General features: G+C 51.6%; 7 protein-coding genes and 1 non-coding gene across 8 annotated transcripts; 3 read left to right on the forward strand and 5 right to left on the reverse strand.

Annotated features, from left to right (window-relative positions):
* Positions 1-271: 271 nt before the first annotated feature.
* On the forward strand, positions 272-679 carry RPC11 (DNA-directed RNA polymerase III subunit RPC10; the record flags this gene model as incomplete). Its single annotated transcript, XM_014689113.1, has 2 exons — positions 272-281; positions 357-679. The coding sequence occupies 2 exons, from the start codon at positions 272-274 to the stop codon at positions 677-679; spliced, it is 333 nt and encodes a 110-aa protein (XP_014544599.1).
* A 247-nt stretch (positions 680-926) lies between these two features.
* Positions 927-1,376, reverse strand: soh1 (Mediator of RNA polymerase II transcription subunit 31; the record flags this gene model as incomplete). Its single annotated transcript, XM_014689114.1, has 2 exons — positions 927-1,196; positions 1,269-1,376. The coding sequence occupies 2 exons, from the start codon at positions 1,374-1,376 to the stop codon at positions 927-929; spliced, it is 378 nt and encodes a 125-aa protein (XP_014544600.1).
* Positions 1,377-1,768: 392 nt separating this feature from the next.
* G6M90_00g060310 (uncharacterized protein) lies at positions 1,769-2,806 on the forward strand (the record flags this gene model as incomplete). Its single annotated transcript, XM_014689115.1, has 1 exon — positions 1,769-2,806. The coding sequence occupies one exon, from the start codon at positions 1,769-1,771 to the stop codon at positions 2,804-2,806; it is 1,038 nt and encodes a 345-aa protein (XP_014544601.1).
* A 259-nt stretch (positions 2,807-3,065) lies between these two features.
* On the reverse strand, positions 3,066-3,767 carry G6M90_00g060320 (uncharacterized protein; the record flags this gene model as incomplete). Its single annotated transcript, XM_014689116.1, has 2 exons — positions 3,066-3,617; positions 3,690-3,767. The coding sequence occupies 2 exons, from the start codon at positions 3,765-3,767 to the stop codon at positions 3,066-3,068; spliced, it is 630 nt and encodes a 209-aa protein (XP_014544602.1).
* A 3,617-nt stretch (positions 3,768-7,384) lies between these two features.
* gpi2 (Phosphatidylinositol N-acetylglucosaminyltransferase GPI2 subunit) lies at positions 7,385-8,955 on the reverse strand (the record flags this gene model as incomplete). The annotated part of the gene is made up of 2 exons (XM_014689117.1): positions 7,385-8,622; positions 8,715-8,955. The coding sequence occupies 2 exons, from the start codon at positions 8,953-8,955 to the stop codon at positions 7,385-7,387; spliced, it is 1,479 nt and encodes a 492-aa protein (XP_014544603.1).
* A 2,835-nt stretch (positions 8,956-11,790) lies between these two features.
* Positions 11,791-11,888, forward strand: G6M90_tRNA00000071. The gene has a single exon. It is a non-coding gene; the product is annotated as a tRNA-Ala (tRNA).
* Positions 11,889-14,986: 3,098 nt separating this feature from the next.
* On the reverse strand, positions 14,987-15,922 carry G6M90_00g060340 (uncharacterized protein; the record flags this gene model as incomplete). The annotated part of the gene is made up of 1 exon (XM_014689118.1): positions 14,987-15,922. The coding sequence occupies one exon, from the start codon at positions 15,920-15,922 to the stop codon at positions 14,987-14,989; it is 936 nt and encodes a 311-aa protein (XP_014544604.1).
* A 1,312-nt stretch (positions 15,923-17,234) lies between these two features.
* mhpC (2-hydroxy-6-oxononadienedioate/2-hydroxy-6-oxononatrienedioate hydrolase) lies at positions 17,235-18,099 on the reverse strand (the record flags this gene model as incomplete). The annotated part of the gene is made up of 2 exons (XM_014689119.1): positions 17,235-17,422; positions 17,523-18,099. The coding sequence occupies 2 exons, from the start codon at positions 18,097-18,099 to the stop codon at positions 17,235-17,237; spliced, it is 765 nt and encodes a 254-aa protein (XP_014544605.1).
* Positions 18,100-19,160: the final 1,061 nt, after the last annotated feature.

The raw sequence follows: 19,160 nt of genomic DNA on the forward strand, positions 1-19,160 counted from the left end.
CGTACTCCGTACCTCGCTGGCGGAAACCTGTTGACGGGTGGTGACTGACCGTCAGGCGCAAGGTTCTGCCTTGGTTGGCTGACAGCTTTGGAACCCCACTGCCGAATTTGGATTGCGCTGGAATCAACCAACATTGACTTTTTTCTTTTCCTTCACCTGCGACAACTTATGCGCACGCAAAGCCTTGGCATCCGGTAGAATAAATCGCTGGCGTCTCTTCAGGCGGCTACTGCTCTGATTGTATACACGGCCAACGGAGTCCTAGCCCACCATGCTGCTCTGTATGTTTCCCTTCAGGTACCCTGTTTTTTTTGACGGGCCATGATTATTATCCAAGGATGCTAATCGTTATATAGTCTGCCCGCAATGCGCCAACATCCTCACTGTGTCCCTCACAAACCAGCGCACCAACCGCCTCGAGTGCCGCACCTGTCCGTTTGAGCACACCATCACCGAGCCCGTCTTCTCGCGCCGCGTGTTTGAGCGCAAGGAAAAGGAGGACGTCTTTGGCGGGCCCGGCGCGTGGGATAATGCGCAAAAGGGCCGCGCGCAGTGCCCTGCCGAAGGCTGCGACGGCGACGAGGCTGCGTTTTTCCAGGTGCAGATTCGAAGTGCGGATGAACCCATGACCAGCTTTTTCAAGTGCATGACTTGTGGGAATCGGTGGAGAGAGAATTAATGGGTATTTGGATGTCTGCGCCGTGTGTATGTAGGGCCTGTGGTTTGGAGAATTGGGGTTTTGTATTTGGCGTTTTGTGACTTCTAAAGCCTGGGAGCGAATCTTGGTGCATGCTTTTTTCGTTGTGTAGCTGGGTAGGAGATTCTTCATTCTGATACTCTTGTCCTGAAATTCTTGTCCCCAAGCTCGTGGATGACTTGGTAAAGCTCGTGGATGACTTGGTAGACCGTGACGCGGTTGACTTAAATCACTCCCGGTGCCATTGCACAGAAGCCTTCATCTCGTCCTCTACCAACTTCTGCACCAGGTCGGGGCTCATAATATCTTGTCGAAACCGCTCTTCCTGGAGGAGCTCAAGGTGCTTGAGCGTCGGGCCCGGGTACGTCAGGTATTTGAGATATGGCGGCTTCGTCCAGTACTGCAGGTAGGCAAGGTAGGCGACAAAGGCCGGCTGCGTGAGGAGTTTCTGGGAGGCGAGGTGGTTGAGATAGAAGGGATTTGCGAGGGATTGGACGAACTGTGCGCGCGTTAGGCTTCAAGATTCTAAGTAGGGACTTTGCAGACGAAGAGAGGAGAGGGCTGCTTGTACCTCTAGTTCAATCTCGAAGCGCGAGTAGCCGCCGTACATGGGCTCGTCGGTGGGCGGCGCAGGAGGAGACATGTCCATAGGAACGTCTTGTGAAGCGTCGGCTGCCATTGTTGCGAGACGGGGGACCTGCGAGACGGTTGTGGCTGTGGTTGACGTCAAGGCGATGGAAGGATGAGTGTTGGGATGTGCGAATTGGATTGGAGAGAGGATGGCACCAGCTTGGCCCCACATGTTCAACTACATCTGACTTAAACCTCTAAAGGTACATTTCTATCCTCCGCGTGTTCTTCAAGACATCACATATAATGAAATATTTGTGCCATACACCCCGAGTATCTTATACGTCTCCCATATTCCATCCCCCCAATACACTTTTCGCATCTAAACAAGGCACTGATACTTCACTCCAGGCAGCCAACAACAGGCCCACCACAGCTCACACCTTCATGATATAAAACCAAACCACCAACCGAAAGAAGCACCACCAACTCAACCTCACAATGTCAAGAATCAAAACCCGCATCCTCATTATATCAGATACCCACGCATCAAGGCCTCATCCACCGCCAGCCCCCAACGAATTCGAAACGGCCGACCTCGTCCGCGTCACCACCGGCTACAGAGACCCCCTCCCGCCCGCCGACCTCGTCCTGCACTGTGGCGACCTCACAAAGCGCAGCTCCATTCCCGAGTACGAGACCACGTTCTCCATGCTCCGGTCTCTAAACGCACCTCTGAAGCTGGTCATTGCCGGAAACCACGATATCTCACTAGACCCCACGTACGACTCAGACCCAGAGGCCGAGCAAGAATCACGTGTAGTTCAGGACATTGTGCAGGACGCCCAAAGGGACGGCGTCGTTTATTTGACAGAGGGCACGTACGAATTCGCCTTGGAAAACGGCGCCCTGATCAGAGTATACGCAAGTCAGTATACGCCCATCTACGGCGGGTGGGCATTCCAGTACCCCGGCCACCATGACTTTGCGCTTCCGCCCGGCATAGACGTGGCCATGACCCATGGTCCGCCGTACGGCGTGCTGGACGAGGCGGGCATATCCAAGAGATTGGGCCAGCCGCACCACGCGGGGTGTGAGCATCTCTTCAAGGCGGTCGCGGATGCAAGGCCGCGGATTCATTGCTTTGGCCATATACACGAGGGATGGGGGGCTTATCGGGGTACCTGGCTCGATACAGACGAGCCCGGGTTCTCGGTGCCCCGGCCGACCAAGGAATGTGTCATGGACGAGGCCACGTCGGGTCCGATTCAGACATTAGATGGGCTGCGACCAATGTTTGCCGCCGACACACAGGGGACATGTCCAGAGGCAAGACAGAAGTTGGCACACCTAAGCAATCAACGCGGATACCATATTGATTTGACGGAACAACAGACACGTGTTGATTCGGGGAAGCAAACCTTGTTTCTCAACGCATCAATCATGGACATCCGATATCGACCATCACAATTACCTTGGATAATCGACATAGATCTACCAAATGCCGAGAAAAGACACACTTCCATTCGCCGTACATAAGAAGGCCTTGAGCGCAGCCAATGTTTCAAATTACATCCAAGTCCAATATTTCTTCACTTGGGTTCATAGATTAGACGTGATATTAATTAGTTGTCCACAAGTATTGGACTACATTCTGAATATAAAAGACCCCATGTACCACTTTTCGAATTCCTTCTGCTAATGCGTCCCGTATTATTCATGTATCATTCGAAATAACAGCCGCTAGACTAGTCTCATTGACAAGACTTAGACTCTAACATCTCTAAAACGCAAATGCTTACAGGGCCAAAGCAGCAGCGAGGACGGCAGCGAGAGCGCCGACAACGGGACCAGCAGCGGCAGCACCAGTAGTGGTAGGGACAGAGCCAGTGCCGGACCTGGTGGCGCTGCCGGAACCCTGGGAGGAGGTGGGAGCCTTGGTGGTGCCAGTAGCTCCGCTGGTGGCGGAAGCGGTCTGGTTCTTGCTTTGAGTAGGGACACCACCGGTACCAGTGGACACGGTAGGGACGACAGGAGCAGAAGAGCCAGAAGCAGAAGCAGACTGGGACTCGGTAGCTGAGCCGGTGGCAGTGGCAGAGGCAGAGGCAGATCCCGAAGCAGAGGCAGATCCCGAAGCAGAGGCAGAGCCAGAAGCCACAGCGTCGCACTGCGCCTTGGCTATGGACTGAGCCTTGGCGAGATCACTCAAATCGCACTTGTTCTCGGCAGCACACGAGGAAACGGGGGTGATAAGCTTGGCCTGTGTCTCGGGCTTGCAGGCGCACGCAGCGATCTCAGCGGCAGAACCAGTGCAGCCAACTGAGGGGAGAGCTTTCTCGATGCAGCCACTCTGTGGAAGTACTTTGTCAGTCCATTGGTCTATTTCTCGCCAGTTGGGACAGTTATTCGAGGTTCAACATACAACGCAAGGGCCGAGGCCGTCGAGGTTCTGGGCGGCGGCGAAGCCAGCAAGAGCGAGGGTAACGAAAGTAGCCTTCATCTTGAACGAGGGTGATTTGCGGTAGAGTACGTAGACGACGACGAGTCGGGTATGTACAAGAATTGACAGCTGAGGCGTTGCTTGGAGACGATGAAAGCACGAGAGGATGGGGAAGAAGAGGGAGTAGAACTGCGCGACGAAGGGTGGGTTGGCCAAGGGGCCTTTTAAGCAGAGGTGGCAAGAGCTGTTTGCAGTCAGCGTCGAGCGTCGAGCACTAGGATGAGAACACTGGAGAAAAGATGTAATTTAGGACGGGGCGCAGGTATCTGACCAGGCGCCTGCACATGCCCAAGCTGTACCCGTGCCGGGAAGCGAGTGGGAAAAGATACGAGATCGGCAGAAAATCCAGAGTATCTGGCTACTTTGAGCCATAGCCGTGCCTGGGGTCCGGCAAGGTTGCTTTGCTTTGATTTCGCCGTCGGCCAGACAATCACTGCTCCAGGATCGAGAGTCCACACAGCCTCCCCATCCGCCTTCTCCATCCTCCCTCTCCAACTTTCCTCCCTCCCTCCAAGCTACGAGGTAGTTGCTCCACTTGAGCGTGTTCCATCACGCTGCCAACTTGCCAGCCTGCATCCAGATGGAGGCGCAGAGAGCTCCAGAGATACATGGGGGCCCCGGGCTCGGCCACTCACCAGTCGAAATTGGCTGATGGCCCCGAAGCATCATCGCCAAAGCAATACTGTCCCAATCCGTGGCCCCAGCCGTGGCGTCTGGCCCCCCTGAGCCTTGCCTCATTAGCCCAAGGGGTACGCGGCTATTCCTGGCCGACGGGCGCCCAGAAAAAAGTTTCCTGGCTGGTACGGGAGGAAAGCTTGTGCCAAAAAGTAGGGCGAGCCGACGACGATCCGACACGGCCGCTTCCCTTGAGCCAACTTTAGAAGCAGTCTCCAGTATTTCCTGCACGTACAGCCACAGCTTAAACACCCAGCCAAGGGGAAGAGAAGCTTCTCGCCACGCCTCGCCACGCCGCGCAATCCCCTAGTTTCTTTGGTTTCTTCAGGCCGTGTACGGAGTCCGCGGCATGAATCGACCTTGTGAGGACTCATGCGAAACTCTGGCGGGATTACGCCGTATACGGCCAATGTACGGAGTAGGAGGCTGGGAACGAAATTCAAGGATGCTGGCAAAAGTGTATCGCAATAAAATAACCAGTGCTAGGAACACCCAAGACAGTAATAGAAACCACGGTGTTGTTGGTCGCAGGCCTGCACCATGCACTGATCTCCCCCTTGTCAGACAGTCTCTCCTGGCAGATTGGACTTTGGACAGTTGCATACCTGGGCTACGCTGCATTCATTACCGCCGTGGCCCGTCCCATTGGCCTATACGGAGTACGTAGTAATACTACATGTGCTCTGTGGTCACAGTCACGTTGTATCCTTTGGCGGGCGCCGGGCTTCGAAGCAAGAGGGTGCTTGCGAGATGGTCTGGTTGACCAGGGGCAAAAAGATGGCCTCGTTTCCTGGCCTTCTCCAACACTTCGATACTACGGAGTACGGAGTACTAGCTACATCAATTAATCCCACACAAAACGTGCACCAATTAAAACCGGAAATAGGCCGTACATACCGTGTACACAGAAACACATGGTCCTGCAGCCCAAGACGTTTCTGTGTGAGAGTACTGCGGAGGAGCATGGGAAGTAGCAGATATTGTCCGTGGCCCAACGTAACGGAAACAGCTCTGAACACGAGAAGCGCCAGCCCACCATGATGCAGGTAGAAACAACTAGCATCGTTGCGCTGCCCACCGATCATCGGCACCGACGTTCCGCCGTACGGAGTTCTCCATGTACAATCCAATCAGGCCCTGCAAGTTTGGCTGGGTTCATGAACACCTGAGTGCAGCATGGATGGTGGCCGACTGTGAGAATGCAAAGGCCATCGCCCAGCCTAAAAGAGAAGGATCCGGTTCAAGCATCAGGCTGCTTCATCTGACGCTGACGGGATGCTGCTCATGCGTATCGTCAGCCAGCCCAAGGATCAAGGGAATATCCAAGGTCATGGAAGAAACGGAAATAGCACACGCTGCGCTGTACAACCAGCCCACGCGCATGCGGTGGATCTCGGGCTAATCTCACCCAACACAGAAGAAGACGACTTTGCGACGACTTTGTTGCTCCGGACAGCTGCTGCTATTCACATCGGAGTACTACTCCGTACGGAGCACTGCGTACGGAGTAATTTTTTTCATCATTCTTCTCAGGTCAGCCAAAGGTTGTGCAGGGTCAAGGCGAGGCCTCTGTTGTAGCGCCGGCCCACCTGTCCACCAACCTGCAACATAACGAGCATTAAGACAGGTCACTGTCATGTCCACATGCATGCATATGCCCATGTCAATGCCCCTGGTCACTCTAATGCTGTGGCGCCGGCCCAACTGCCAAGTCCCGTCAAGTCATCCCAGTTGCCGTGCAGCTAGCGAAAAAACAAGCCTTTGACTCCCGCTCTGGCTGCAGCATTAGACATGGCACCTGGGTCTAAGAAGCTTCCCCGACTCCGCCCTTTGTGTTTAATGTTGCTGAATGAAACAAAGGGGCCCTTGTGGTCTTTCAGGCGACCGAAGGCCATGCAGCGCGTCCACAGACGGGCGCCAGAAAAGCTCATGACTTCAATGTTGTTACTAGTAGTAATTTATTTATTAAGGTTTGATTGTTTCGCTCTGTAGTCAAATGAAATTACACGCATGATACAAGTACGTATCGTGCAAGCGTAAAATCTAAAACAGTACGGAGTATTGGGCTGTACCTTTATTTATTCTTTATTTAATTTATTTTTTCATGCGTGATGGCCTATTTAACATGGTATGCCTGTGTTGCCGGTCGAGTGCTCGACGGTTCAGCTGATCATCAGCTCCCGTTTCGTTGTTGGACGATAGCGCTGGCCGCATGCCGGTTAGCCCAACCTGAGCTGTCGTGTCCCCCATATTATGCCGGTACGGAGTATGAAGACGTGTTTCTGATCCGGTTACTATTGACTGTGGCCCGCCAACTATCGGTTGTTTTCTTGTCCCTTTTTTGGCGTGGAATTGCGCAGCACATGGTTTCGCGTCAAAAGGGCGAATCACACAACTGGCTCGGCACCGCAATACGTCAAGGGCGGAACATCGCATGGTCTTCTGACTGCCGTTCGACCGTGTCGATCCTGCCCACTACTAAAGTACGGAGTACCTTGGCTGCAACGTGCGAATGCTCGGTACCGTTGAAACAGTCGCCAACGGCAATTGAACGCCCACCGCCGTGCTTGTAATCGTCTCAAATCCAAAGGGGCATGCAACGCATTCATTGTCTTGGGATGCCAGCGGAAGACGGTGTCTGCCCTGCTATAAGTCGACTTTTTGCACGCAGCTCCTTGTACATACATATACATGCACATGTTGGGCAAAGGATATGTTTTCGAGACGCAGTGTGTCCGACGGCATGTCATTGAATACCCAGGAGTCAGCACATACAATGTATTTCGTGAAAATGTGTGTCCAGCCGGCCCTGCGCTATACATGACACCAGACAGTACGCTATTCCCGTTCTCTCCGAACAGGTAAAGTATATTAGTGCACAGCAGTATTAGTATTATATACATATCTCTACGACATCTTTCTTCTCTCCCCCATCATGTGCTTCATCTATCGTTCCACCTCGTCCTACTCATAATAATGGGCCGGGCAGGATCCCAGGGGCCCCGAATCTCATTCTTGTACTTTTGCAGCCCAATCAGCCACCAACTACACCCACCCGTGGCCAGCGCGGCAATCACGACGGACAGGATCATGCCGACGATGCCGCTCTTCCACGGCCATCTCCGGCCCTGACCGGCGCCCACAACCATGCCCACGCCCAGACCGGCGCCCAGGACGAGAACCACCGTCTGGAGAACGTGGTATCTCCAGCTGCGGTGGCGGATGTGCCGTCTAAACACGGGGAACAGCCCAAACACCTCGATGCTGAACAGCGTCAGGCTAAAGACCTGTCCGGTGGAGGGCAGGCGGCTGGCGAGCACGGTGGACGCCATGAGCGCGGCATTGGTCGACAGCGACGCGGGGAACTTGGCGCCCACGCCGCCCGAGTAGTCAAAGAAGAAGATGTTGATGGCGAGCAGCCAGAAGGAGATGGCCCAGATGCTGTCGCTGCTGGTCGACTCGGTGAGGGACCTGAGGATCGGGCTGAGGCCCAAGAGCGTGGACCAGATGAGCAACGCCGACTTGATGGTGCCGAGGCGCTGGTGCGTGCGGTTCTCGTCGAGCGGCACGAGGGGCTCGCCGCCGCCGCTGCCACGGAGGGCCTCGCTGCTCGTCTTGGGCGTCAGGCGTGACAGCGACGCGGACGTGGGCGCGGCTGCAGATGGCGCAGATGGGACCAGGCGGCCGCCGTGTAGATTCGCAGTGGAGCTTGCTGGCGACAGCGCTCCCGACGGCACGCTGCCCGACGGCTTCGGCGCCGCTGCTGTCGTCGACTCGACTCGCAATGGGTGCGGCGGCCTGCGGACGCTGCCTGCGCGGTTGCGCCGCCGCACGCTACCTGCCCGCACGACGGGCGCCGGGGCTGCGCTTCCCTCGGCGGCGGCGGACGCTGCGGCCGCCGCGTTTGCCTCGTCCTCCTTGTCCTCCTCCTCGGATACCCAGCGCTCCCAGAGGATCCAGCCGACAAAGGTGGCGAAGCTGCTCCAGCTGACGACCGACACGGGCGACACGCGCTCGTGGTATATGCCCACGAAGCAGACGATGAAGATGGTCACGGAGCAGACGTGTTGGAGGATGACGGTGGAGTCGGCGACGAGCGGCCAAAAGTCGTACGGCTTAAGGCGGGGGTTGCGTTGGAGGTTTTCGAGAAACGTTGCTTGGTCGGTGTAGTTGTCTGGGACTGCCCCTGTGTCAGTAGATATTGTTTTCCTTGTCTTTGTTTAATGGGTAGGAGAGTAGAGCGTGAGGTATTGCATGTGATGCGCAACGTACAGGATTGCTTCACCCACATGAGCTTCTTCCAAGCGCGCTTCCGTCGACGACTGCGGCTCCTCTCAGTGTAGCCGCCTAGCCGTCTCATCTCAGAGGTGCCGTCGCCATCGAAATCGCGTGCCCTTCGCGGCGGCGAGAGGTGTGCGTCTTGCGGGGAGAGATGCGAGCGTCCAAAGACGCTGAAGGTCGCGGCGTGGCTTAGAGCAGGGAACGGCGTCTCATCGTCCGTAGGCGAGGGCATCGCTGGGTGATGGAGCTCCTTGGTGTTATCGGACACTCAGAGACGGGTGTTTATGAGTTTGGACGCGCGCATTGGGGTTGTGCCATGGGGATTGGTGTTTGTCTGTGGTGAGGTTTTGCGTCGACGTTGTCAGGGAAGTTGCAGGGTGCTACGTAGGGGGCTAGTGTCGACGGTGGGGGATCTGCCTGCCAACATTGAACGGCTGGTCGCAGCGAGCTACCCTGTACTTTAGTTTTCAAGCAGTCATCTGCTTTGATTGTAGATTGGCGTATGAATTCGTTCAATTTTCTGCAGTGCACAGCGTTATCTTTGTCATACGCAGGTGCGTACATGCTGAATGTCCATCAAGATGGTGTTAGAAGTTGGCCAATGCTCATAACGGAGGAAGATTGTCGAAAAATAAAAGAATTAAGAGCATCACAATGCAGGCCCTGCGTAGCAGAAATTAGCAAATATATATGCCAACACGCCACAAAGGTAGCAAAAATACAACACTCTGCAAGAGTGCTTGGTAGAGACATTTTGTAGACACACGGGGAATTGAACCCCGGACCTTTCATAAAGCTCTTTAGCTTGACAGTTATTCGATGCGAAACGAAAATCTAATTTGGTCTTCCAGCACGGTAACTGGAGCTTTCAAGATGACATCCGGTTGGATACGAAAAAACAAGTAGTTGAGCCAAGGAACCGTTTGCTAGGAAGCTTGACCAGACCTGCATCGACCTGAGATAGTGATTGGGGAGTTTCGCAGAGAATTTGGAGTATAAATACTTGACCCTTTGCAAGATACTGGATGATCAATTGCCAAACTTGACGCCATGATGAGAAGCGAATGTAGGGAAGAAGAAACATGGCAAAACGACTATCTCTTTAGCTGTCTACTAGCTTGTGGAGACTGCTCTGCCATATAATTTTCTTAAGTAAGCGAGTCTCCACAAGCTAGTGGGCAGCTAACGAGATTAATTGTGCCCGCTCCAATAATTTTCTTTCTGTAAAATCACGATGTTAGCCAGTATACCGCGGTCCATATTTACTGTAGGTAACGGCAGGCACTCCCTTTGATGTGTTTTTTTTTCAGCTTGTTTTTCTTCTATCAATAGTAGACTGCTTCGCACAACCGGTACTGCTGTCTCTCAGAGCGCAACATTCTCATCTTTGATCTTGGTGCCGACTCTGGGTTAGGCCACAGCCAGTCGACCAACTTGTATGTAATTTCCTCGCTTAATGCGATGGCAAATGGAAAAAGCTTGACTAGACGGCCTAGCTCTAAAAGTTGATGCTGTTGTCGATGCTTGACTGTTATGGGCGATGTTGTATACTAAACATTTAAGTGTTTTATCCACGCTTAGGTTATTATATTTACCTTATTATCTATTTCTATTATAAATATGTGTATTGGTGTGTTTATATAATAGGCGTGGCGGACATTTACTATTATGCGTGCTATTATACTGTCCGGTGCTTCTACGTTGCGCACTTCGTGGCCTTGGAAAGGTGGTTCTCCAGAATCTCGGACTTTGAAAGGTAGACGAGATGCTTGTATCCTACCCAATAATCGAGGCACCTGAGGCACCTAGGGTGTTTCCACGTGGGGATAAAACAGAGAAACTACTTTGTTAGGCGGCTCGGACGTGGTTCTGGAAGAAATAGAGGTAGAAGATCTTATTGGGAGTGCTGTTATAGTAGGTGGAAAAGTTGTCGATACTTTTAGATAATCTTGTAGGGCGTCTTGACGTTGTAACGGAAGTTGATGTAGAACTAATCGTTCTTGTTACAGTAGCCTGCTCAGAGGGTACCGATAAAGTGTGGTCAACCCAGGTGTGCGTTAGTCAATAGTACTCCAGGATGCCGGTGATTGAACGTCCTTGGTATGTGGCACTGTGCATGTTTCTCGAGCAAAAAAATGATTTGGATCCAAACCGGGTCTTAAGTTTTCTATTGGCCCGTATTTATCAAGTCCAAGCGCATTCAAGAAAAATCACGAGATATTAATATTACGCCTACTTAACGCATCACTAAAGAAAAAGAGACTAGCCAACCTAAGAATCCCCATGTCGCAAACCCATCATGAAACCCGCAGCTATTATTATCGTATTGAACCTTGATTATTATTGTCTTGAATCGAGTATAATGCCCAAGAGATCTTCCCGAGACTTCCCATTAAACTGCTCCAAATAGTGGCTAACCATACTCCCTCAAGGACCATGGCCTTCCTTGCAGCGTGTACAGCACCTATCATTTGGCTTCACGGTTCCACTAATTTACGCAAAGAGAGTCGCGATATTGATAATCTTGTTGATATCTAAGGTGCTATTAGTGTTTACTTCGGGCTTTCGCGCGGCCTTGACTGCGGTTACGTTGTGAGTCGCTGGTAGACTTGGAGTCACGGTCAGAAGACCTATGTGACCTTATTGATCTCGTACCCAATCCTTTCCTGGCCCTCAAGCGGCTTTCAGGTCACCCCAGAAATGACTGTATACCTTACTTCTCAACGTATTCAGTTATATCATTACAATATAATACAAATATAATTACCCAAATTCTGGGCTTTGAAATCACGTGAGGACCCACTTTTGTTATAAGCTTAGAGTTTATAAGTGGAATTATTCAAAGACTAATAAATTATATTTATAAGTATTTTATTAGATTTAATATTAATTATTTTTAAAAACTACAAAAATACAAAAATAAATTATATAGAAATACTTTAACTATTTGGTAAAATATATACAGGGGTTAGGCTAATAAAGTACTTTATATAGAAGGAGTATTAAATTAACTAGCTAGTATTAACCTTATATAAAAAGAATTAACCAGCAAAAAAACTGGGAAGTTTGGACATTCAGGGAATCGAACCCTGGACCTTTCGCAAGGCCTTATAACTTATTAGCTATTACTGCGAAGCGAATATTATACCCCTAAACTAAATGCCCCTAATTTACTTTAAACCGACTTATTTTAAACTATATAGCTAGTTGCCAGACCCTACCGGCAGCGGCGGCGGCGGCGGCGGGGCTAATTAATGGTCGCACCCGAAAAACAATTACTTAGCTTGTCTGGAAGTCCCTATTTAAAGGGATATTTTCCTGTAGAAGGTACTCCTTCGTGCCTTCCGCGGTTCCTGGCGTTGCCGCGGTTAGTTCTACGACTGCGGGCGGCAGGAGCGACATTGATCCATGATTTTAACCTTGGCCTTATAATTTTCTTGCGCCTAATTTAATATTATCGTGGCCGCTGGTCTTTTATCACTTCCTTAATCTTGCTTTATGCTATTAGTTTACGTGGAAACGTTATCTGGCTCGTCAGGGAAACATGACATGTAATGGCAATATATGGTGGTATGTGCTTTTTTTTAGCGCGTGTGGCGGCTTTTGGCACCTTTTAAAGTGCCTGGATGATCTGAGATTCGGGTACAGTTACGAGGGTCACAAGCCGTGCCACACGCCCAGCTAATGTCACTACTGATATTTTCCAGTTAGGAGGTATTAACTCCTTCGTGCCTTCCGTGGTTCCTAATATAGAATGGCACTGATCAAATAGCAGGCCCCAGATGGGTACCTGTCTTTACAACGACGAAGAAAAAAGGCAAATTAATCGACCCAAAATCGATAACAGCAGCAGGGCAGTGGGAGCAGCGGCGTCATACACAGAGTGTATGCACAGAAGAAACGTCAAGATGACCAGTTGAAACTTTTTTTTACAATGTAAAACTATCTCTACGAAGATATTAGGCTCCCAATTTTTTTTTGCGCGGAATTTCATGCCCGGTGAAGGGAAGGAGCGGACGAGGAAGTCGAGCTGTTAAGGAAGGAGCGTCCAAGGAAGGAGCGGGCGAGCAAGTCGAGCAGACGAGGAAGGAGCGGTCGAGGAAGTCAAGTGGTCGAGGAAGGAGCGGTTGAGGAAGAAGCGGTTGAGGAAGAAGCGGTTGAGGAAGAAGCGGTTGAGGAAGAAGCGGTTGAGGAAGAAGCGGTTGAGGAAGAAGCGGTTGAGGAAGAAGCGGTTGAGGAAGAAGCAGTCAAGGAAGTTGGTCGAGGAAGGAGCGGACGAGCAAGTCGAGCAGACGAGGAAGGAGCGTCCAATTTGGCGACGTCAGTTGAAATTCAATGACAAAAATCTGCAAACGCTTCGCGAATTCCTATATAAAATCCACTAAATCTTAATTTAATCAAGAATATCTTGACGAAATTGGATTAAGGGAATTATATTTCACACAGCGCTATTGGTAATTTCAAATACAGCATCGAATCACGGCAAAGAAATCCCTGGGACGTTGTGTCACATACTCGTTGGCGGCTGTGCTGGGAACCTACGGGCTTGCATCGATGCTTCTGTATTTGAACAGTTTGTCTCGTGTATCGCTCGTTGATATCGAATGCATACAGCTCATCTAATCAGTCTACAGAGAGAAAGCGAATCAGCTTTCAACTTTAACATGGACGTACGGCCCAAAGTGTCTTTCATACAGCCCGAATGCTAGAGTAGCTTGAGGCCGGCTGACGAACTACGAGTGCCGTCCCGGGGACTACAAATACAGCCTCTGGCAATATGTATATTCCCATGGCCAAGAATACGCTTACATGTCAAATGTAGGTACACCTCTACGTTGGTAGCGAGTAAACGCCCCCCTTCCTGTCCCCAGTAGAGTCGAGAAAGTCTGTCATTATTCCAGGACTTGCCACCCGCTGCAAACGCCGACTCATATAAAGCCCCGAACAAAACTGTAAACAGTGAAGTCAGTGCTCCATACACAGGTTGCGGATCTTGCCCAGCTCCTCCCCTGCGCATGTACTCACCCGGGCGGGTAAAACCGCAAAACTCGGCTTGTCTCTGCCCGGCTTCGTTGATCAAATACCTGGCACCGACGGATTGGTAAGGGTTTTCGAATGCTATTATTCTCATAGACCTAAGCGATTAAGCCGAGATAGGAAACGATGTGATAGGTCCACCTGGTCTTGGGCTCTTGAGACACTTCTTAAACAGTCAGCGGTCTAGATTCCCCCTTGTAATCATCAGCCAACCAATCATTTCAACTTGTCAACGTAACAAAAATGCAATAATAGGCAGCGCGTGATTCTCAGCTAGACATTTGCTTTTGCAGTCCGTGAGTCAAACTCGACACCGGATTTGCCAGATCGTCGATCTAGAGAGTAATGGGAATGTGAAAGCGCAGAGATCAGCGTTTTCCGAGCCCGAGGTCCATGCCGTTGGGATAGTGTACACTGTGTGGTGCCCGAAAAGAAAAGAAGACACGAGAAGGTATTGTCTTGCCTTGTCTTGCAGCCGACGATGGATACATAACGTCTTGCGGCAGCCTGTAAGTCTGTAAGCCTGCTCTGTAGCCAGAATATCAAGTTTGGAGGGGTTTCTATACTGCACCATCTAGCAAGGCTGCATGCCAACATCTATGGCACGGTGATGATGCAGAACATATTCTCCGTGGCGCCTCTAAACTTGTTGTTTAGATGATCCCTCTAGTTAGGGCGTATATGCATGGTTCACAACTTCACAACCCAGTTCTGGTCTGAAGCCCTTATCCAACTCGAATCGGTTCAACGGAATGAGAGAGGATTTTCAGACGATAACTTGAATTGTCTGATTATGGTAAAAGGACGGCTATGTACATGGTACTGGTATGCGTACCTAGGTAGTTGACACGAAACGCGGCTCTTGCCAGTCGCCATCAACGGCAGGCGAGAGATTGGTGACTTGAAAGTCGACAAACAGTGCCATAAAGATATTCAAACCTATAGCAGGACACAAACCTGAGTCTTGATTGCCATGTAAGTAAGTCCCGTTGATTAGTGACAGGGCCCTGAAGATATTCAGAAGCACGTGCTTCGTGCGACGCACCTTCCTCCTCTTGTGTTCAGTCCTCAAGTCCTCAAGTTCCACTTAATGATTCCTCGTCTCATCTCAAGGCCACGCCGTCTTGCTCAAAGTCGCGTATATATGTGCGTGAACCCAAGGGTATGCCGTACTAGCTAGTTCTCGTCTTTTTTTTCTTTTTTTCTCAGTTTTCTTTTTTCGAACTTTATACAAGTTTTATCGCTCCCTGCCCGTGACGTACTCGTCGGTGGTCAGATGATGGTTCACCCAGGTCTTCAGAACCGTCCCATCGCAGTGAAAATGTCAGAATACGCTCAACCATGATCCATCTCATTCGGTTGGCAGATGTGTCGCTTTCCGTGCTCCCTTGCTCGATAATGGTCGACCAAGGCCAAATCTGTTTCCATTTGCCTGCTTTGTTGTCTTTCCTGTTGGCATTGTACTTGCCATCAACAAAGACAATCTTGGACACCATCCTCTGCCGGCCGTGGTTCAGCATTTGACAGTCCGTTTTGCCGCACCTCCCTTCTCGCAGGATGAGCTTGGTCTCTGGTTCGTTCAGGTCTAATGGAGCAATCTCAATGATGTTCTCGTCGACCCAGTATCGGAACTGTCGTGCCGTTTTTCGAAGACGAACTTCGCACGGCACGTCCTTGTCGACCCCTACCATCCAAGACCGATCCACCTCGCCGATCTTTATGATCCAAAGATCTCGCAAGTTTGGAAACCAAAACTTGTCAAACTCGATTTTGCCGTCGTGTCCGCCAGGGTAGCATCGTGCGAGATACTCCGAGTAATGGCACGGGCCGTCTATGCGGCCATCGTCGGGAAAGCAGTCCCAGAACGCGAGCCGTTGCACGCGCAGCGCCAACTCCTCCAGTGGCATATTCGGACTCTGGTCCGAAATATTGGCGTCACAAACCAATATATCTCGTGAAAAGTGAAACCATGACCCGCGCCCGACTGATTCATAGCCTTGTCGAGTCTCTGCGCGGGCCTCCGCATTCAACTGCGTGACCGAGGGCAATGGATATGCCTGCTTTTGGTGAACCAGGTCGTCCAAGATGACAACCCGGGGTTCCACGGCGCAGGACCATATCTTGAGTCGAAGCTCAGTAGGTAACTCGGCAAATGTTGCCATTTGGTAGCAACGTTGGCTTCGTGTACACTCGCTCTTTGAGTCACCACAACACTGTGGAGCCGCCATCTTCTGATGGTATTTCGAGTTGTCCTCGGGGCCGCTGGGGATTGTCTATGGCGGCTCTGTTTATATTTGAAGGGGAAAGAGGCAATTTAGTTTCAGCCCCGTCCCAAGCTGTCGGGACTCGGGACATGAATGGGGCCAGATTTGTACAGCTGAATCAATGTGGCGGACTACTCACAACTGAACACGCAAGGGAAACAAGGACGTGGCGCTACTTATCGTCCGGCAAAAAGCGCAACGCCATCGTCATTATCTAACGGGTCCGAGCCGTATGCGGTCTGGCTCGGTCGCTTCGGAGCGCTTGCTGAAGACATCGTCGACATGGTTGACTGACAAAAGACACACACTGTGTCACAGACACCAGGGTTGGGGACCAGCTTCACCGACGGTCTGTTCCCAGTGTTCCCAGTGTTCCCAGCGGCTAGCTGCATCATGTTGGGTTCATCACTCGGCCAACAATCCAATAGGCGTTATGGTTTGAATGAATTGAGCTCCATGGACTCCTTACATCCCATGTAATGGCAAGGTCGTGTCTCAGGAACTTGCATAGAGAAAAGCACGGGGAGCCGCATGACAGGTAGCAACTTGGTGCGAACTCTCGGGACGGTCCTCATGCAAATCGCGGGGGGGGCGGCCACGATCCGCATCTTTTCCTGTTTTGTGCCCGTTCGCCATGTATGCCAAGGGCCAATCCGGGCGCAACTTTCAGACTGTAGCAGAATCTCACTGGTGTTGCCATTGCGCGACGGGAACGATGCATGGTCACTGCATTGACGACGCGGCGCCAACCCGCGATGGCGATGGTGTTGTGAGCGACATCGGGCGGTTGCCACGTTGCCCACCGGTGCAGCTTTCTTGTGGACGTATCTACCCGACTCCCTGGCGGTTTTGCACGCTTCCGTTGGCTCACCTTGCACAGTCACCATGCATCTTGTCTTATCATTTGGTCTCCTGGTCCAAGGTGATGGACAAGCAGAGGAGGTGACAAGGTTTCCGCACTGTAAGCATCAAATGTCTTTCCATCCACATACAAGGTTCCATGCATCCCAAGGTTGCACTCTATTATCCTGGAACCCAATCAGATTCGGACTCTTATTAGACAACCGGACCAGATTCTTCACCTTGATCTCAATCTGACGGAGGCACCGAGACACGTGAAGAAGAACCGCTAAAACAGTTTTGGTCCTTGAATGGATTTGTATTATAATCAGAATGACTAAAATGTTGATAAGCGTACATTTCGGGAACCTCAGAGCCGACTAGTCTGTTCCGCAGCGTCGTCAAGGAACTCGTTTATCAGACCCGAGAATACGGTGGCGTGCTGGAAAAGAAACCCGTGGCCTGAATCGGGATACAAGTGAAGTTGAGCATTCGCGTGGCTGAGTTTCTTCCACATGAGGATACTGTTTTCTGTTGGCAGTAGAAGATCATTACATCCTAGAGATGATTCAAGTCAGACGAAGCCGCTCGTGGTTGACAGACTCGGAGATGAGTTTTGCTGTGAAAAACACACGTGTGTAATAAAAAACAAACGTACCATTCGCAATCAGCACCGGAAGCCGAAGTTCATGGAAGCGGTCGTACGATGCACCCGCGGCCTGTTTAGGATCCATAAACTTGACGAATGAAACAGCCTGCCTATGGGCGTTTTCAGCATCAACATAATCTGATCTGTCAGATCGAGCCTTGGCTATGCGGTCCCAGGCGGCTATGCCTGCGGCCTGGCTGCGCTCCGAGGTATGAAAGAAGCCATCTAGAAAGGCCCTGCGGTGCTCCTCGACAGTCACAGCGGCTTTGAGCTGGTTGAAGGGCTCGAGCGGCGCCTTTACAACACCGTCGCCAGTGCTCGGAGCGGTGCCGCAGAGAATCAGGCTTCGCACGAGCGAGGGAGCGTCGAGGGCAACCATCTGTGCGACGCATCCTCCCATCGAGAAGCCCATCACGTCCGCTCGCCGGATCCCAATCGCCCTCATCACGTTGACGTAGTTCTTGGCCCAGTCCGCAAACGTCCTGCCTACTTGGCCCTGCGACCGTCCAACACCGGCGTTATCAATGAGCACGACCGGCCGGCGCCCAGCCAGCGGATTGATCAATGCCGGATCCCAATGGTCCATTGTGCCCCTGGAGGAGAGAAAGACGGGGACCACGACCCGCGTCAGCCAGACTGTGACGTTTCCCGAGATTCAAACAGAAACGAGGCCCGGGGGGGAGGGGGAGGGGAGCAAATAGCAAATACTATCACTGACCAACCTGAAGTGCATGAACAGAACCAACGGCACGCCGTACGCCCTCCCCAGTCGCCGGTATGCAAACCGCGTCCCCCCAACATTCACGTACTGATTTTGCGCAGTCTCATAGGTAGCCATGACCGATGCCAAAAAAAAAAGACAGGCGTATCTCGTCCTTTTCACCTCCCAACGGCTCTAGCTCAAGACAGGTGCGCCTTGGGACGGCGATCGGTCCTTCCCCCGCGATACCCGTCCCAGCCGAGGTTCTCGACGGCACGTCAGCTGACCCATGGTTGGAGCGGCGGGAATCTGGGCCAGCTCATCGCAAGGCAAGAAATTGTGCTTGGCGTTTCAAAATGGCAAATCTGGGGTAGAATGGACCTGTTTCTATTTTTGTGCCTCTGAGGTAAAGTTTGTTGGTTGGGGCATACATTATGTATGCTCCGTACAATACATGTCCTTGCTTTGCAGCGTGGTGCGTTGTTTCAGAAACTGCCCCCCTCCCCTTCTTCCTGCACGTCCAAATTCATGTAGCTATTCGTTTTCAGGGTATTTTCCAATTGGCCTGTTGGGCAGGTTGTTGGTTTTGGCAGAGTTGGGCAGCGCAACCGTATTTTTCGGATTGCCTTTTTCGGGTGACGAGCGGACAATGGGGAGCAACGGGCTACGGATACCGAGTGCGGTGACGGCAATTCCGAGCCCAAGTGAATTCGTGGGCGCTTTTACGAGCGTACACAAGGTATATTAGTAGTATATTGGATCTCCGTCTCGAGCGAGCGTCAGGTGTGAGAATCTGGTCTAGTCTTTCCTTTGGAGCCATTACGCCCCCTCCTCCCCTGATAAATAACGCCGTGCTAATTGATATAAATGTACTCCATGCAATATATTCGTCGGTATAACAAAGTAACGGCCCGTCCCGTGAAGCAACTCCTTTCTCCGCAGTATTT

Source organism: Metarhizium brunneum, chromosome 3 (assembly GCF_013426205.1).
Source record: "Metarhizium brunneum chromosome 3, complete sequence".
Lineage (NCBI taxonomy): Eukaryota > Fungi > Ascomycota > Sordariomycetes > Hypocreales > Clavicipitaceae > Metarhizium > Metarhizium brunneum.